Here is a 17,567-nt window from a genome sequence, read left to right as displayed (position 1 = left end):
TTTACCAAAAACAGTGTCAGGTTCCCACTTTCTTGTTGTTTGAACTGCATACTGCCCCATTAAGCAGAATCTCTTTTTCCCATGGTCAAAGACAATGGTACCTCTAGTACTATCAGGTATATTCATCATAGGTAGATGCTTCCAGTTCCCAGCCAAAGGAAGTGTATGCACGTCATGGGTAGATTGTAAATGAAGTCACAGCAAATGAATTGCTGTGGCAGATTTGAATGAATTACAGTCTCAGCCTCCTTGTTGCAGATTGCAAATGCCACAAATATTAGACAGACCTATCCAAACAATGTTGACAAAGTCACTATCAAACCTAAAATGCAAACAACCACTATACAACTGGACAGATTTTGTTGCTTTGTTATCAGGGTTTAATGATAAATGACTGTGGGTGAGATGGGAGAAATTCGATTTATAGGATGTTTAATTGGCACTAAGGATGTCGATATGGAACAATATGTCAACAATAAAAGCATACAAACATCATAGTGACAGGGGCATCTACAGAAAAAAAGAGGATCCTGTGGCATAACCCATTTGTGTTTTGTTATCAGGTACCCAGGGTAAAGAGGCCTCCAGCCCCGCGTTAATAAGTGACTTAATAATCTGTCCAGCCATGGGTTTATAAAGGGCAGAGCAGAGGCACACCTCAATTCAAGCTGTAGGCTCCTCTCTCTGCATCTCAAGGCTCTCTGAGACATCCCGGCTAAACTGAAAATGAAATCACTGAGTGTTTGTCTCGTGTTGACCTCTTGCATCCTCTGGGGCTCACTGAGTGTGGAGATTAGGGTGAGTATATCTCTTCTTTATGTCCATGGTCAGAAATGTTTAGAGTTGTGTGACTAGTGCTGTAACTCGTTGTTGTCTTTAACATGGGATAAGGACATTCTTCTGGAGGTGTATAGGGTTTGTTAATTGATTAACAATATCTGTAAGTGTCTGGAGTTTAGAGATACTGGTTCACACGTGTGAAGATAAGTTAGTGGAACTAGAGAAATAGATCACTTTCAACAACACACTGATAAAGAATTAATGTAATTATAATTTACGATGACTGCCAGCCTATGGCTGACTGTCCTTTAATTGTATAGAGCATTGAAAAGCTAGCTTCTTTTTGTTTGGTTTTAATTATCATATAGCAATCAATTCTGTTGGGGTTTATTCATTATTGTTTGGAATCCACACACTGTCATACTTCTTTTGAACTCATTCACAAGGTTATTAACTGGCTTATCTGTATAATAATCTATTACGCTATGAGAATCACCTCTGTAAACCTGTCACCTTAATAGTGGAACAACACATTAGGTTGTCTAATAATGACAATCTAAGGTGAAAAATCAAGGGTTATGTAAGGGTAAACAAGAGAATTTACCATCTCATCCATGTGTTTCACTGTGTCCAGGATGGAGAAAGGAGCTATCCCCTAGAGGCTGTGAAAGCGTTGAAGGAGCTGATCGACACAGATGCCATTGTTAACCCGCAGTTGATCAACACCAACATGGTCTCTGTCTGTAACAACCGTGTCTTGCCACAGGCCTTCTATCCAGTGTGCCAGGGTAAAGAGGCAGCCATGGTCTTCTCCAGGCTAGGTAAGGCTGTACCATAAACAAATAGTGGGTATACTGAAATATTGTAATTCAATATCGGTATATGACTTTAAAAATGGTTTGTCTTATTGCCCCTATCCACCTTATCTGTTGTAAAAAATAATAAACTGCATATTATAGCATTCAAACACAAGACTGTTTAGATCCTGCGGACTTGAATATGTTCTGGTCAGCCTCAGAGAACAACATCGACCTATACGGTGACTCGGGTGAGTGCGTTTATAAAGAAGTACATTGGAAATGTTGTACCCACTGTGACTATTAAAACCTGCCCTAACCAGAAACCGTGGATGAATGGCGGCATCTGCGCAAAACTGAAAGCTCAATCCATCACATTTAACCATGGAAAGAGGTCTGGGAATATGACTGAATATAAACAGTGCAGTTATTCCCTCCGCAAGGCAATCAAACAAGCAAAATGCAAGTACAGGGACAAGGTGGAGTCGCAATTCAACGGCTCAGACACGAGACGTATGTGGCAGAGTCTACAGGAAATCACGGACCACAAAAAGAAAACCAGCCACGTCACAGACACCGACGTCACACTTTCAGACAAACTAAACACCTTCTTTGCCCGCTTTGTGGATAATAAAATGCCAACGTCGCGGCCCGCTAATAAGGACTGCACCCCCCCCCTCTCCTTCTCTGTGGCTCATGTGAGTAAAACATTTAAACGTGTTAACCCTCGCAAGGCTGCTGGCCCAGACAGCATCCCTAGCCGTGTCCTCTGAGCATGCGCAGATCAACTGGCTGGTGTGTTTACGGACATATTCAATCGCTCCCTATTCCAGTCTGTTGTCCCCACATGCTTCAAGATGGCGACCATTGTTCCTGTGCCCAAGAAGGCAAATAACTGAACTAAATGACTACCGCCACATAGCACTCACTTCTGTCATTATGAAGTGCTTTGAGAGACTTGTCAAGGATCAAATCACCTTCACCTTACTGGCCACCCTAGACCCAGTTTGCATACCGCCCCAACAGGTCCACAGACGACGCAATCGCCATCACACTGTACACTGCCCTATCCCATCTGCCTACATTGAGACCCAATCACGGACCACTTTAATAAATGGATCACTAGTCACTTTATACAATGCCACTTTAAATAATGCCACTTTAATCATGTTTACATATCCTACATTACTCATATCACATGTATATACTGTATTTTATTTATAATGTTTACATGTCTTACATTATTCATATCACATGTATATACTGTATTTTATATAATCTATTGCACCTTGCCTATGCCGCTCGCCCATCGCTCATCCATATACTTACATGTACATATTCTCCTCCCCCTTTAGATTTGTGTGTATTAGCTAGTTGTTGGGGATTGTTAGATTACTTGTTAGATATTACTGCACTGTCGGAACTGGAAGCACAAGTATTTCGCTACACTTGCATTAACTAACTATGTGTGTGTGTGACAAATCACATTTGATTTGATTTGTAGGCTATTACCTGCTTCAGCATTTTTTTAAGTTGCTGAAGTTCGTGGGGAAGGTGACCTGTTTTCACAAAATGTTTACAATTACATTTTAGTAATTTAGCAGACACTCTTATCCAGAGACATTCATCTTAAGATAGCTAGGTGAGACAACAACACATCACAATCGTAGCAAGTACATTTTCCCTCAACAAAGTAATCAGCAAGTGCTATTAAAAAAAGACAAGTGCATTCATTTTTTATTGTTGCAGTTTATCCCATTTTTCTCCCTAATTTCGTGAAATACAATTGCAGTCTTGTCTCATCACTGCAACTCCCCAATGAGCTCAGGAGAGGAGAAGGTTGCATCATGTGTCCTCAGAAACTTGACCCGCCAATCCGCTTCTTAACACCCACCCACTTAACATGGAAGCCAGCCGCACTAATGTGTCGGAGGAAACACAGTTCAACTGATGACTGCAGTCAGCTTGCAGGTGCCTGGCCTGCCACAAGGAGTCACTAGAGGGCAATGAGCCAAGTAAAGCCCCCCGACCAAACCTTCCCATAACCTGGACAAAGCTGGGCCAATTGTGTGCCGCCCTATGGGATTCCTGGCCACGGCCGGTTGTGACACAGCCTGGGATTGAACTCCGGTCTGTAGTGATGCCTCAAGCACAATGATGCAGTGCCTTAGACCGCTGCGCCACTCGGAAGGCCCCATTTAATTTTTTATTGATGTTTGTATTCATGTTTTTGTTATTTTCCAGGCGGGGGGAACCATGTGATTTATTTAAGACCCACTTTAAAGAAGTAGTAGTAATTCATTATTTTACAACTTGTTGGATGGTTGCTCATCCTGGTAGTCTATGGGCCAGGAGAAACTGTAATCCATGGTTCAGTTTTCTTTAAACAGCCATTATAAACTTTCACCACTAGCTAAGAATCAATGTAGGTGAAATCAACTCCATATTTGGTTGGATGTTCCTTCAATGTAATTTGGCCAAAAAAAACATGTTCACATGTCCCCATCAATTCCATAGAGTTTTAGCTAGCAGTGGCTAAAATTAGCTGAAGCTTGTAATAGCTGAACCATGGATTACAGTTTTTCCTGGCCCATAGTCTACTTTCAGGGTCATCTAACATCAAGTTGTAAAATAGTGAACTACTCCTTTAAAGACCCCACAACCTCCCTATGGGGCCTGTTCTGAACTGAATGTATGTTGTGTACTCAGGGAAGGGTGTATGCAGATTGAAAGGCGTTTGAAGTCAATGATAATGGAAACCTAATCCATCCTCAAGGGATTGACTCTGAAGGGTTCAGCATACATTGGTAGTCATTAGCACATTGAGTGGTTTCAGTGAAACACTGATTAATATCTGCCTTGTTATCAGCTGACATGACCTCTAACCACCAATAGCAGCAGCCAAAGTGCTCTGTAACCTGACAGGATTTACTGAATTTTAGAGACAATACAACCATCCCATATCATTCATCGTTTTTATACAATCAACAACATGAACCCCCATAACTACTTGAGCAAAGCTGTGAGATCAGAGATCCAGATCACAGATGTGACAGTATTGACATATTTCCTATTTTATTCCACATGAGTATTGACATATTTCCTATTTTATTCCACATGAGCACACATGGTAAACCCAGGAAAGCGATTCTCGGAGACCGAGGCACGCGTCCTCATAGCACCTGTTGTTAGCTCTACCAGAGAGCTGTACCACATACGCAGGCTGTAGCAGTAGGCGGCTTGCTACAACAAGCAGGAGATGTTGGCCTGGACACAGCCAATCCTGCTGCCTGATGTATAATATATCCTTCTACTTCCACTTAATGACATGATTTATGTGTGTTGCTCACGAGTGATTCTACTCACAAGAGCCCAATTAAAACAGAACAAACAGCATTTGAGTGCAATAAAGTGTGCAAGACAAAGAGCACTCCCATGCCTCTCTATTGCTCTGCAAGCCCTTTAACGAGGCTGATTAACTTCCTCCCGTTGTCAATATTAGCATTTTATCTGACACTATTGCAGCCATAGGCTTATATTAACCTTCTGTGTCTGTTGTCTCTCTCCAGTGGATGCCATCACGTCTCCAGATCTGTGTGAGATCTGTGCCCACCCTGCCTGCTTTGGGTGTCTACCGTAAGACTGCCACCATCTGTTGTTACACAATCCTCTGAAGCTTTCCTATCTACACCACACATCTTCTTCAGATCTGCATCGCATATGAAGCCAGGGCATGAATAAGCCCATCCTATCCATGTGCCAGGAGCCATTGACATATTGCATACACTTGAGGAATGTTATGTGTTTGATGTTGTTTGAGCTGTACGGCCAAAATCAAGTTATTTATAATTCAGCAAAAGGCTTTAAATGAACAGTAATGTCCAGATGTTCATGACATTTCCATGGATTACCATGGAATATGTGATAAATTCACTGTAGAAACTGTGAATCATAAATTTCTATTGCTTATCAAATTGTGTCTAATCTGTTGTCCCATTTTTTCCACCAGACTGAATGTCTTTATACATTTACTGTAAAATGGGCTGATTCTGTAAATATTTCGAATTATATCTACTTTATTGACACTGTTCATTTGTTTCAATATAGATTGAAAGTGAAACAGATCAAATTATTCATACACTATATATACAAAAGTATGTGGACATCTCTTCAAATTAGTGGATTTGGCTATTTCAGCCACACCCGTTGCTAACAGGTGTATAAAATCAAGCACACCGCCATGCAATCTCCATAGACAAACATTGGTAGTAGAATGGCTTTACTGAAGAGCTCAGTGAGTTTCAAAGTGGTACCATCATAGGATGCCACCTTTCCAACCAGTCAGTTCGTCAAATTTCTGCCCTGCTAGAGTTTGGGGAAGGCCCCTACCTGTTTCAGCATGACGATGCCCCCTTGCACAAAGCGAGGTCCATACAGAAATGGTTTGTCGAGATCGGTGTGGAAAAACTTGACTGGCCAGCACAGAGCCCTGACCTCAAGCCTATCGAAAACCTTTGGGATGAATTGGAACGGCAACTACGAGCCAGTCCTAATCACCCAACATCAGTGTTCGATCTCATTAATACTCTTGTGGCTGAATGGGAGCAAGTTCCCGCAGCAATATTTCAACATCTAGTGGAAAGTCTTCCCAGAAGAGTGGAGGCTGATATAGCAGCAAAGGGCGGATCAACTCCATATTAATGCCCATATTTTGGAATGAGATGTTCAACGAGCAGGTGTCCACATTTACAATTGTATAATTTTAATTTTAGCAAATATTGTTAAACCAGCAGGGGGCAGACCTTACCATGTAAATATCACCTCTCCTCAGGAACCACCAGCCATTCCATGCATTTCAACTATTTCAGAGGTGGCACACCTGATTCTTGTTAACTAATCATCAAGCCCTTGACTACGTGAATCAGGTGAGCTAGCTCAGGGCTACAACAAAGCTCTGAAACATCTGGGTGTCCCCAATTTGAGAACCACTGATTTAGAAGACACTCTTATGCAGAGTGACTCATGGTCATGAGTGCATGCATTTTTCACAATGGTCCCCAGTGGGAATCAAACCCACAACCCTGGCATTGCAAGCGCTATGCTCTACCAACCGAGCCACACGAGACCACCTAGCACCAGGTTACACTTTGTATTTGGATAGTCCATCTGTAGATGCTCTACAGATGGTGATACTATCAACAAACTATATTTTGATAAGCAACTGCTTGCTAAGGTTACAATTAGGGTTAGGTTGAGAATAAAGGTTAAGGTTGGGGTTAGGGTTAGGGCTAGGCTAAGGGTTACATTCAGGTTTAGGATAAGGGTTAAGGTTAGGGTTAGAGCTAGGGTTAGTAGGTGGTTAGTTGAAATGTTACTGAGCGCATCTACAGGTGGTCTATCAAATACAGTGTTACTCCAGGTTCCTCCTTTACCTTACACTACCCCTAATGCTGTGTATCGTGCCCAACTGAGCATTGACAAAGGTAACTTATGTTTTTTGTCATTCATTCTTTTGAAACTAACCATGATTATAACTACGATTGGTGGGTGGGGATGGTTCATAACAGCGATTGTACAATAAATAATGTGTCACAAAATGCAAATCGATAACAGCATCACTTCAAAGGACCATCATTCAACAACAAAAAACATTTCTAGTAATGTTAGTATTTCTAGAGGATGTTTTGACGTGCAGTAAGGATCAACTCCGGCCCAGTGACATGAAAAAGAGGGCTTGAGAAGAAACATGATTGTACAGAGCACAGTGGGGGGGGGGGTCACAAAATCCTTTTCAACAGTTGTTTTACATGGAAGAGGGGAAACCCAAATAAAAACAAGTCAGTATTGCTTTGACTGACTCCCTCTATGGACATTTATCACAGCAGGCAGGCAGAGACATCTGACTGTGGAAAAGTTGAACAGTATTATGAATTAAACCCCATTACTGGCTGTGTTAGCTTGTACCGTGTTTGACTCAGTTTGCTCAGCTCCTTTGGTGAAGCTTTGAAGACATTCACAGCTTTTCAAGATGGCCAATGATAATACTACCAGTGGAAACAGCAACAGCATGACATAAAAATAAATGAAACTGTATGAAAGACATTTTCACTTAAAGCGACACTGGAAGATTCATACCTAGTCAGATGAACTTGTGGATACCATTTGTATGTCTCTACCTGCAGTAGAAAGGAAGTTAGAGACAGTTGCATGTGTCAATACTAACTAGCATTGGCGCAATGACTGGGAGTCTCTTAACATCACAGCAGAGAATAAAGTCATAATAACATGGTAATAGTCAGGAGAGAGCATGATGCTAACATGGCTCATATGTGGTCATTTTGTACCTTCTCTGGTGTTTCCTACCTAGCCCATTCATAGACGCTAACTACCTTTAGCTCCTGTTGCGTTTTTGAGCCCTGACGCTTGCTCTAAATGTTAACACACATCGCTTGCCGTGTGGATTTTGGAAATATAAGGAACGTATCTTTCATATCATCGAGAAAGCATGACTCCTGAACAGCTAATCAAATGGCTACCCAGACATTGTCCACCACCCCCCACTCCCCTCTCCTCTTTTACACTGATGCTACTCTCTGTTTATTATCTATATATACATAGTCACTTTAACTCTACCTACATGTACATATTACCTCAATTACCTTGACTAACATGTGCTCCTGCACATTGACTCTGTACCGGTACCCGCTGTATATAGCCTCGCTACTGTTTTTACTATTTTTTACTTAACACTTATTTTTCTTAAAACTGCATTGTTGGTTAAGAGCTTGTAAGTACTGTAAGTATTTCACTGTTGTATTCGGCGCATGTGACAAATACCATTTTTATTGAAATTTGATTTTAAATAACTTTTTTTACGTTTAAATTACTACGCACCTGTATAAGGTTAGGGTTCTCACAATACCATATTTCCATGTTTACAGTCCTTGTTTCCAGAAAACAGATGGAAGACAGAGTTGACTGCCTGTGCTAATTAGCTATCTGTGTCTCTGAACACCTGTGTGTACATGGATGGACACCACAAAAGTTAAGATGGAGTATTTGAATGTTTTGGCTGCCAATTCTTCTCTAAACAGAACATGTAAGGCCCTTGGACTGTAAGGAGTAACGTTTGGGTCCATTAGTCCATTATTGGGCTAGGTGTTTCCCAAAGAAATGAAAATGTGCTTGATTATGTAAATGTTGTTGTTTTAAATTGCCCCATTTAAAACTACAGAGGCTCAATCCAGTTTTACCAATACCCATGGTGTTTCAAAAATAAATAATTAATGGCACAAAGGGGAATAAGATCATTCACATCAAATCATCCCAACGAAGTTAACAGCATGGGACACATAACAGAAAAATAAACATTTGAATGTCAATGGAAAACATTTATGAAATCCAAAGAGTGTATTTTTATTTGTGTGCATTCCCTTTAATCAAATGATTAATTTGGCTGGTTGAGATGAGCGGCAACATCAGATCCAAAACCATAACACAAGGGAAGTTTGTCCTCAGCTCAAACAAAAACATCCATCAACACAATCATTTATCAACCAGTTTCTCTGTGTACAATTTACTCACAATGTCCTATCTGACCTCAAACTAACTCTCCTTTGGAGGCCCAGTGGACAAATGGACCTTTGATTACTGCAGAGTTATGTTCTCCTGGTAGGTGTGTGAACACAGCACAGCAGTGCATGACCTGAGCTGAACTGAGGTTGCTGCTGGCTGTCTGGCTGTGGTTCTCCTCAGCAGTGGGAATGAGGGGTACGCTTTCATTCTGAAGCTGAGTTTCCTCTGAGGTGAGCTGCCTGCCTCCTCTCACTGGAATTAGTTAATAATCCCATTTCATAGCCAGATGGAGAGATAGGGGAAAGAGCAGGGATTAAATGCTGATAATTACCAACTGAGAACAGCCTGTTTGTTCAATGACACACTTCCCAACACTCTCAGTCTCTCCTTTGAAATAAGCTATGGAGTTTAGAGTACTAGTGGAAGTCCTTGAATTAATGCCTTCTCTGTTAAAGAGTATCGAAGAGGAAGAGCGGCAGAGAAATCTGGTAAACTTGGCAGAAGCTTATCATCTAACAGTTACATAAAAGGACAGCAAGTAGGACAAAATGAGTTGAGGCTTGGCCTGATGTTTAGATGTATAAACGGATGTTTACGTCATAGCAGGAAGTCAGGGCCGTAGCTACATATGAAGACACTGTTGAGAGTAGAATACTAGAACACACAAGTCTCAATTTCGAAACTTGGTTGCGCATCAGCGGATTTCCTCTTGTTATTTGTCACTTACTGACAGTCACTCAATTAGCCGATGTCAGCAAATTAGTCTAGTTAGTTGAGCCAGATATCTAAACTTGTAGTGATCATGGCTGAATGACCAACCGGGGACGCAGGGTATGTGCCCAAGAGTTCACCTCCAGGTGGCACCCATTGATATATACATATATTACAAACCCGAGGTGCCTTATTGCTATTACAAACTGGTTACAAATGTAAATAGAGCAGAAAATATAAATGTTTTGTCATACCCATGGTATACGGTCTGATATACTATGTCGTTCAGCCAATCAGCATTCAGGCCTCGACCCCCACCCAGTTTATAAATATAGACATATATATATATATTGATTTGTTTAACACCTTTTTGGTTACTACATGATTCCTTGTGTGTTATTTCATAGTTTTGATGTCTTCACTATTATTCTCCAATGTAGAAAATAGTAATAATAGAAAAAAAACTTGAATGAGTAGGTGTGTCCAAACCTTTGACAGGTACTACAAATATTTTAAACATACAGTACAATCTACCTGCAGTGAATGAGCTCCATATTACATTACATTCACTCATCCAGCAGACACTCCCATCCAGAGCGACCCACAGGAGTGTCGTGTCTTTGGCTATGCCGGATTAAGTGATATGACATGATATTCTATAAACTCCTTTCTCTGTAATTAATATTACCTGATTGAGCTAATGATGTAAATGTAATTAACTAGAAAAGTCTGGGAACCACAAAATAATATTTATAGAGCAGTTATCTTCCGAATAAACTCTTAAAGACCTAGTAATATTTTACATCAATAGCAGTCAATATTAATCGTCACCTTATTTCAGTCTCATCTGAAAGTTGTAAATTCTTGGTTATCTTGATGAACCCTGGATAACAAATTGAATCAGCAATACAAAATTGCGTTTCATTATTTATTTACTAAATAGCTAACTAATCACACAGAATTACATATACACAGAATTAATCATACCTTGATTACAAATTATATCATAAAGGAAAACGTCCCTAGCGGACGGAACAGATATGACAGCTGGTTACACAAAGAAAAGGGGGATTGGTTTGAGTGAAAGAGCAGGAAGACTGAAGAACAAAGGGAGAAGCGATGTCTCTATCGTAAATACATTATCTTATGCGTTCTAAATTGCCATTTGGAAAAGGAAAATGCAATAAATATTTACTCTGAGCTACTCTGATATTTACTCTGAGCTGCACTTCGGTAGGTTGGTGGTAGTTGGAAGGCCGTGTTGCCCAACAGAGTCCTTTGTCCTTTGACGAATGTATCTGCTGGTAAATTGGTTATGTTGTAGTAACGTCGTTGTGTGGTAGACGGGATACTCTGTCTGTTCTTTCCTAGCCCACGTTTGCAACTGCTGTTGCTAACTCAACGGCTAGGAGGTATCACTTCTGTAGTGAATAAGAGTTCAAAGTTCATACCATTCACAACCAAAGCTCACGCTGAGGTTGGCTTCGTTCTGTAGTTATTATCTGAACCATTCTGACATCGGATCGCCATCCTAATGTACCCGGAACGGTTGACATGTTAGTCCTTTTAACGTATGGACCGTCGCCCTCACATCCTCGGAACAGGAGCTTACATTTTCGTCAAGGCGTGGTGGAGGGAGAAGGGTGTGTTTTCATAGTTTACAGCCCATGTCTCTTCACAGGGGCGGGTCACTGATTGAGCAGAGCCCTAACCTTATGAAAACCCAAATCTCTCATTTGGAAGCTAAAATGACATGTAATCTTTTCACCAATAATTTTATATTCAAACATTTAAATTGAACAACAATTCCATGTGAATCCGAGTTTATGAGAGTTTATGTCATCCTATCATTGATGAGAATGTCTCAGATGACAACCGAACTGGCATAATATTCATTAAGTACCACCACATATGTTCGCAGAATCTCTATGTTAACCAAGGGATTTTCAAATGTCACATCAGTAGGGTAGAGAGAGGAAAAAGGGGGGAGAGGTATTTATGACTGTCATAAACCTACCCCCAGGCCAACTTCATGACAGGAGCAACCAGGGTCAAGCGCCCCGCCCAAGTTCACAAGCACAGATCCCTACCCATTCAAATCAGGGACCCGAACCAGAAACCTCTCAGGGCACCAGCCCAAGCTCCCAACCGACAGGCCACCAACCATCCAAGATCCCCCCCACAGTACCCCTCGAGAGATGCCCCTCAACCATCCAAGACCCCCCACAGTCCCCTCTGAAAAACCTCCCCATCTACTCCCCACCCCCCCCAAGCCACTGTCCCCCTCCAACCCGACCAAAACCACCACCCAATACACCAACAACCAACAGAAAGAACTAAAGAGAGAAAAGACAACAACAAAGGAAAACAACAACAGAAAACAACAATGCCAAGGACAACAAAAATCAAAACATCAAAGCCAACCGTGTGTGTGTGTGTGTGTGTGTGTGTGTGTGTGTGTGTGTGTGTGTGTGTGTGTGTGTGTGTGTGTGTGTGTGTGTGTGTGTGTGTGTGTGTTAGAATGCAATTGTGTGTGTGTATGCATGTGCACGAGTGTACAATCGCTTGCGTGGCATCAGTCTCGGGCAAACAGGCATTGAATGTAACAACTTTAATTTTTTGTGTCAGTTAAACTTCTTTTGGGGGGGGAATTTATTTGAGACTTTTATCCCTTGATTTTGTTAGTCACTCTCACTCAGATATCATATTAACATGTCATGGCAAAATGTACAGAATTGCAGGAAATTAGCTTTAAAACTGCAAACATTTTTCTACACCCAATTGCAAAATATGTAGAATTGCAGGAAATAAACATAGTTTTTTCCTCCGCCTTCAAGAGGTTTGCCCATCATCAAAAAATGATTTGCCCGTGAGGTGTGTGTGTGTGCGCACGTGTGGTTGCACATGTGTGCTTGTGTGCTTATGCCTGCATGCTTGTGTTTGGGTGTTAAAAATTAAGCTCAGTCAGTTAGGGTAAGATATCAGATCTTACAACACTTCAAAGCCAGTCTGGGCCGTGGCCAGGGACTCAGACCCTGGCTACATCCCTTCAGGAAGTGAACATTGAACAGACATTTTAATGTGACATATTTCGTCTTTTTTCAGTCATGAGGTAATAATTTCCTATGGGCCCTTTACAAGTCAGATTTAGCAAGTTGCAGTAATACACTGTGTAGCAATTTAGCGATAGAATCAATGGATGAATTAGAGTATTGGAGCCTTCCACCACGCACTCATCAAGACCAAAAGGGTTCCCTGTTTCAAAAGAATGTCAAACATTCAATCACATGCTGTCAGCTTGAATGAGAAAATGAGATGCCTTTAGACTAACGAGCTGTAACAACTCCCGTTTTGATAATTACAATATAATGATACAAAGTATTTTAATATGGGTAGTAATTGGGCATATTATCAAGAGTGGCACCCATTTGGGAGGAGAGCTTCAAGTTCAGAAATCAGGTTAATTGGATTTTAACAATACTTGGCAAGTCATTCTCTTTGGAGATAATCAGATGAATATGCCGTCTATGAACGCAGCACAGATATGATTAGCTGCAGCAAAGAGAAGCTGCTGATCCACAGATCTGTGCAGAGACATGAGTGGTTACTCAAGTGCAAAAGGAATGTTCAAAAAGGGCCGGTTGTTTCGTTTTCTGTCCTCGCTAGGCTCAAGGGACTCTTTCTCCGGTTTGAGAAATGCTCAATCTGTTGGCTTCATCATGTGCCGTTTTTTCTGTGGCCAGATCAGACACTTTCACCATCATGCTCATCTTCAAAACCCCACAGATTCAAGAAGTCAAATATTACAAATGCATCCTCCTTTCAACGTAATGATTGACTTGTCCGCTGTGTTGCTCTTGGTTTATCCTCTTCAGTAAATCAGCTGCAACACCCCAGGGGTGACAAAGCCTGAGAGCAGTAAGAGTTCAAGGTTCAAATAGTCCTTGTGTGATGAAATTACAGAGCCACAAATGTCTGTACTTTCAAAGATTTGTATTTTTATAATAAACATCTATAACCAACCAGACAAGTACTGCTAGAACAGAGACACAACAGTATAGCCAGTCATAGTGTAGTTCAGGACTACGAAACTGACCAGAGTACTGCATGATGCATGTTACACACATAGAGTGATTTTATTCCTGGTGTATTTTTTTGTTTTTGATAACATATGATTCAGCAAAATCAGCCTTCTGCAATTGTCTAGCTAAATGTGACTATGTTGTTGTTATTGTGGCCAACCGTTGCTCCACATAATATGTATGCTCACTAAATCGCTATCTCTCAGGTTAAACTACTGTGTAGCGACTGGGCCTCTCTCTCTGTGGGGTTTGAAGGGATTGGGGGATAGTCTTCACTCCCATGTGGATCAACTGTAAGAGCTTGCAGCTGTGAGAAAGAACCAGCACACTGGGAAGGTAGGCAGGGAGACCCAGGGAGACGCAGGCAGGGATCATAGGAGTAGTCTGGTAGCTCTCCCACATCAAAGCCTCTCTCTCACAAAATGTGATTTAAAACCTATGGCTGCTTGGATTCTGGGGAAATGAGAGGACTCCAAAAGTCTACAAGAAAATGACAAATCCATAATTTTCCTGCTGTGTGAACTATTAACATTCACAGTTATGTGACTAAAATACTAAGTACGACATTGAGACCTGTGCATTTATCAAAGTTGCTTGAACAACACCCATAGTTTGATAACTATATAAAGACATCTTTAAGACACTTCCAGTTGTTGAATACTGGGAAACAAGGAACTCCCTATGGGAGGAGAAAGACTGTGGGAGAATCAGGACTCAGGAGGTTGCATGTTGAGTCTCTCTCTCTCTCTCTCTCTCTCTCTCTCTCTCTCTCTCTCGTGGGTACTTGATGTGTGGTCTGGGATACACAGGGTGTAGGCTGTGGCTGGTTCTTCTACAGTGTAGCCTGTGTTCCTTCTGGCCGGTAGGAACCTATGAACAGCATCACCCTGTGAAAACAATATTCTGTAAATCTACTGTTCATTCTGCTCGTCCAGTTTGCGTCTGGTCCATAAATAGAGTTGAATAAATATTTTACTCTGTTTAATAAGCCTTTCAACATATCCTGTGTATAAATACACAGCATAAAACAGAGCATACATAAACAGGAATATTCAGACCACCAAAGAGGTTTGTTCTTCCATTAGTATGGTGTACTTCCATCTCCCAGAATTCACTTGGTTCACTAAAGTAAATATATGTTTTATTTCTGTACTATATCCATCACAACAACCCTATGCATATGTATGAACTACACCACATAAATGAATAACTGGGAAGGAAACAAAAGACAGACGCTTTTTTTTTTACTACTGTAAGGTGGGGTGGGGCACATTGTGTGAAATCAACTGAATTGACACATAAGAAATATATAGAATGGAAGGGTTGGAAAAGCCTTCAATCATCAACTGAAATCCCCATATAATAGTTAGGAGTCACAAAGATGTTTCAAAGACCTGAGATCCAATAAACATTCATGACAGCGGATTACATTAAAGAAAATGCCCTGAGGCAGAAAGGCTGGGTACATGTGGGACTGGAGACAGAACTTACCATAAACTCACAATACAGATTTTCTTCACTATTTTGAATGGGTTTCGTTTGCTGAAAAAAAATATATTTAATAACTTATTTCAATCTCGACACATCCTTTTTCTCAAATGTTTGGGAGGGATCTTAGACCTTTCCTCCACACAGAATCTTTCCAGATCCTTGATATCCTTCGTCTACTCTTATGGACTGCCCTCTTCAATTCCAACCGCAGGTTTTCAATGAGGTTCTCTTCTAGCGACTGAGATGGTCCATGAAAATGTTTGATTTTGTGGTCAATTAACCATTTCTTTGTGGATTTTGATTTGTGCTTGCAGTTATTGTCTTGCTGATGAGTGTCGGCCTCCTGGCAGAGGCAACCAGGTTTGGGCTAAAATGTCCTGGTACTTGCTAAAGTTCATGATGCCGTTGACCTTAACAACAACCACACCATATTTTACTGTATGAAGTACGTCTCTGCCTATGCAGATTTAATTGACTGTGTGATTGGCTGTGGCATTTGTATGAATGGAAGAAAGGACTGGAGATGTGGCTTTGTGAAGCATTGTGAATCTGATTAATAATGGCGCTCAACTGAGCGCAATCACTGGGGAGCAGGGTCATGGGAGTTGGCTGGCCCAGAGGGGGTAAGATGAGGATCTCTGCTTTGAAAAAGAGAGCATTAGCGTCTTCTTGCAGCCTCACTGATCCTTTTATACAGTAGGCCCGTAGCTGTCAGCCTGCTCCTGCTGTCTCGGTTTGATCTGACAGCCCCTGCCTGGCTCACCACACCCTCACTTTTTTCAATTATTCAGCTGTGGTACACAGGCCCACAGAGTCACTCTAGGGCTGAAGATCAGCAGCCGGGTGGAACTGAAGATCACAGAGATATGGAAAGATAGAAGGAGAGATACAGATGGAGAAAGGGAGATGGAGCAATATTGAGAATCAGTAAGAGGGAGGATGATGGAGAGAAAGAAAGAAAGACAGATTGTGGGGAGTAAGAGCGATTTCACACATTGGTAGCATTATCTGACCTGACAGCATGAGTCAGTGCAGCTGATGGGCGTTTGATGCCAAAATCATGTTGAAGTGTGAGATGCTTTGATGATACAATCAGATATTTTACAGGACCAATCATAACCCTGTTTCTCTGCAGTGTAGTGGAATTTTGACATCTGGTGCACAATCCACAACTCAAAAGTAACTCACAACTTATATAAGATGTGTACCATGCCAATGACTTTCTAAAGAACAAACAAAATTGTTATTTCCAGGAGAGGGGCTGTGAGCTGTGGTCAGGGAAACAATGAGAATCCAAAACTAAAAATATCCTAAATATTCTTGAGAATCCAAAACCCACATTTCACATGCCAGATTCATCAAAGGACTGACTGCAGGACTGCCGTAGTCTCCTTTGGTACCACAGACTGTCCAGGAGTTGGAGGATGCTTTAGTCCAGGTCTGGGAGGAGAGCCCTCAGGAGACCATCCGCCACCTCATCAGGAGCATGCCCAGGCATTGTAGGGAGGTCATACAGGCACGTGGAGGCCACACACACCACTGAGCCTCATTTTGACTTGTTTTAAGGACATTACATCAAAGTTGGATCAGCCTGTAGTGTGGTTTTCCACTTTCATTTTGAGTGTGACTCCAAATCCAGACCTCCATGGGTTGATAAATTTGATTTCCATTGATCATTTTTGTGTGATTTTGTTGTCAGCACATTCAACTATGTAAAGAAATTCATTCATTCAGATCTAGGATGTGTTATTTTAGTGTTCCCTTTATTTTTTGAGCAGTGTATATGTTATCAAGGTTGAAACTGTTCAATTCTACCCAAAATTTATACAAAAGATAACATTTGATTACAAATATATCATCAGATCAGTGGCGACCCGTCATTCAGGGCATTCAGGAAAACAAAACATAGAATGCTCACCCAAATCACACCCCGACCAAACCAAAACAGAGACATTAAAAGGCTCTATCAGGTCCGTGCGTGACAGTACCCCCCCCCCCCCCCCCCCCCCCCCCCCCCCGCCCAAAGGTGGCCCTATAGGGGAGAGTCCGGGTGGGCATCTATCCACGGTGGCAGCTCTGGTGTGCCCTCGCTGTGGGCCCTGGACTGGGGACCCTCGCTGCAGGCCCCGGA

General features: G+C 41.6%; 1 protein-coding gene across 1 annotated transcript; it reads left to right on the top strand.

The window, feature by feature from the left end:
• The first annotated feature begins 654 nt into the window (after nucleotides 1-654).
• Nucleotides 655-5,556, top strand: LOC109890200 (guanylin). Its single transcript, XM_020482181.2, has 3 exons — nucleotides 655-798; nucleotides 1,415-1,601; nucleotides 5,147-5,556. Exons 1-3 carry the CDS (start codon nucleotides 727-729, stop codon nucleotides 5,215-5,217), a joined length of 330 nt encoding a protein of 109 aa, XP_020337770.1. The 5' UTR covers nucleotides 655-726; the 3' UTR covers nucleotides 5,218-5,556.
• The last annotated feature ends 12,011 nt before the right edge of the window (nucleotides 5,557-17,567 follow it).

Source organism: Oncorhynchus kisutch, linkage group LG5 (genome assembly GCF_002021735.2).
Source record: "Oncorhynchus kisutch isolate 150728-3 linkage group LG5, Okis_V2, whole genome shotgun sequence".
Taxonomy (NCBI): Eukaryota; Metazoa; Chordata; class Actinopteri; order Salmoniformes; family Salmonidae; genus Oncorhynchus; species Oncorhynchus kisutch.
This window is presented reverse-complemented; position numbering and strand designations above follow the sequence as displayed.

Coding starts and splice junctions, on each gene's coding strand:
- LOC109890200 (XM_020482181.2), top strand. CDS start 727: ATGAAATCACTGAGTGTTTGTCTCGTGTTGACCTCTTGCATCCTCTGG. Junction 799..1,414: donor CACTGAGTGTGGAGATTAGG/GTGAGTATATCT, acceptor CACTGTGTCCAG/GATGGAGAAAGGAGCTATCC. Junction 1,602..5,146: donor CATGGTCTTCTCCAGGCTAG/GTAAGGCTGTAC, acceptor GTCTCTCTCCAG/TGGATGCCATCACGTCTCCA.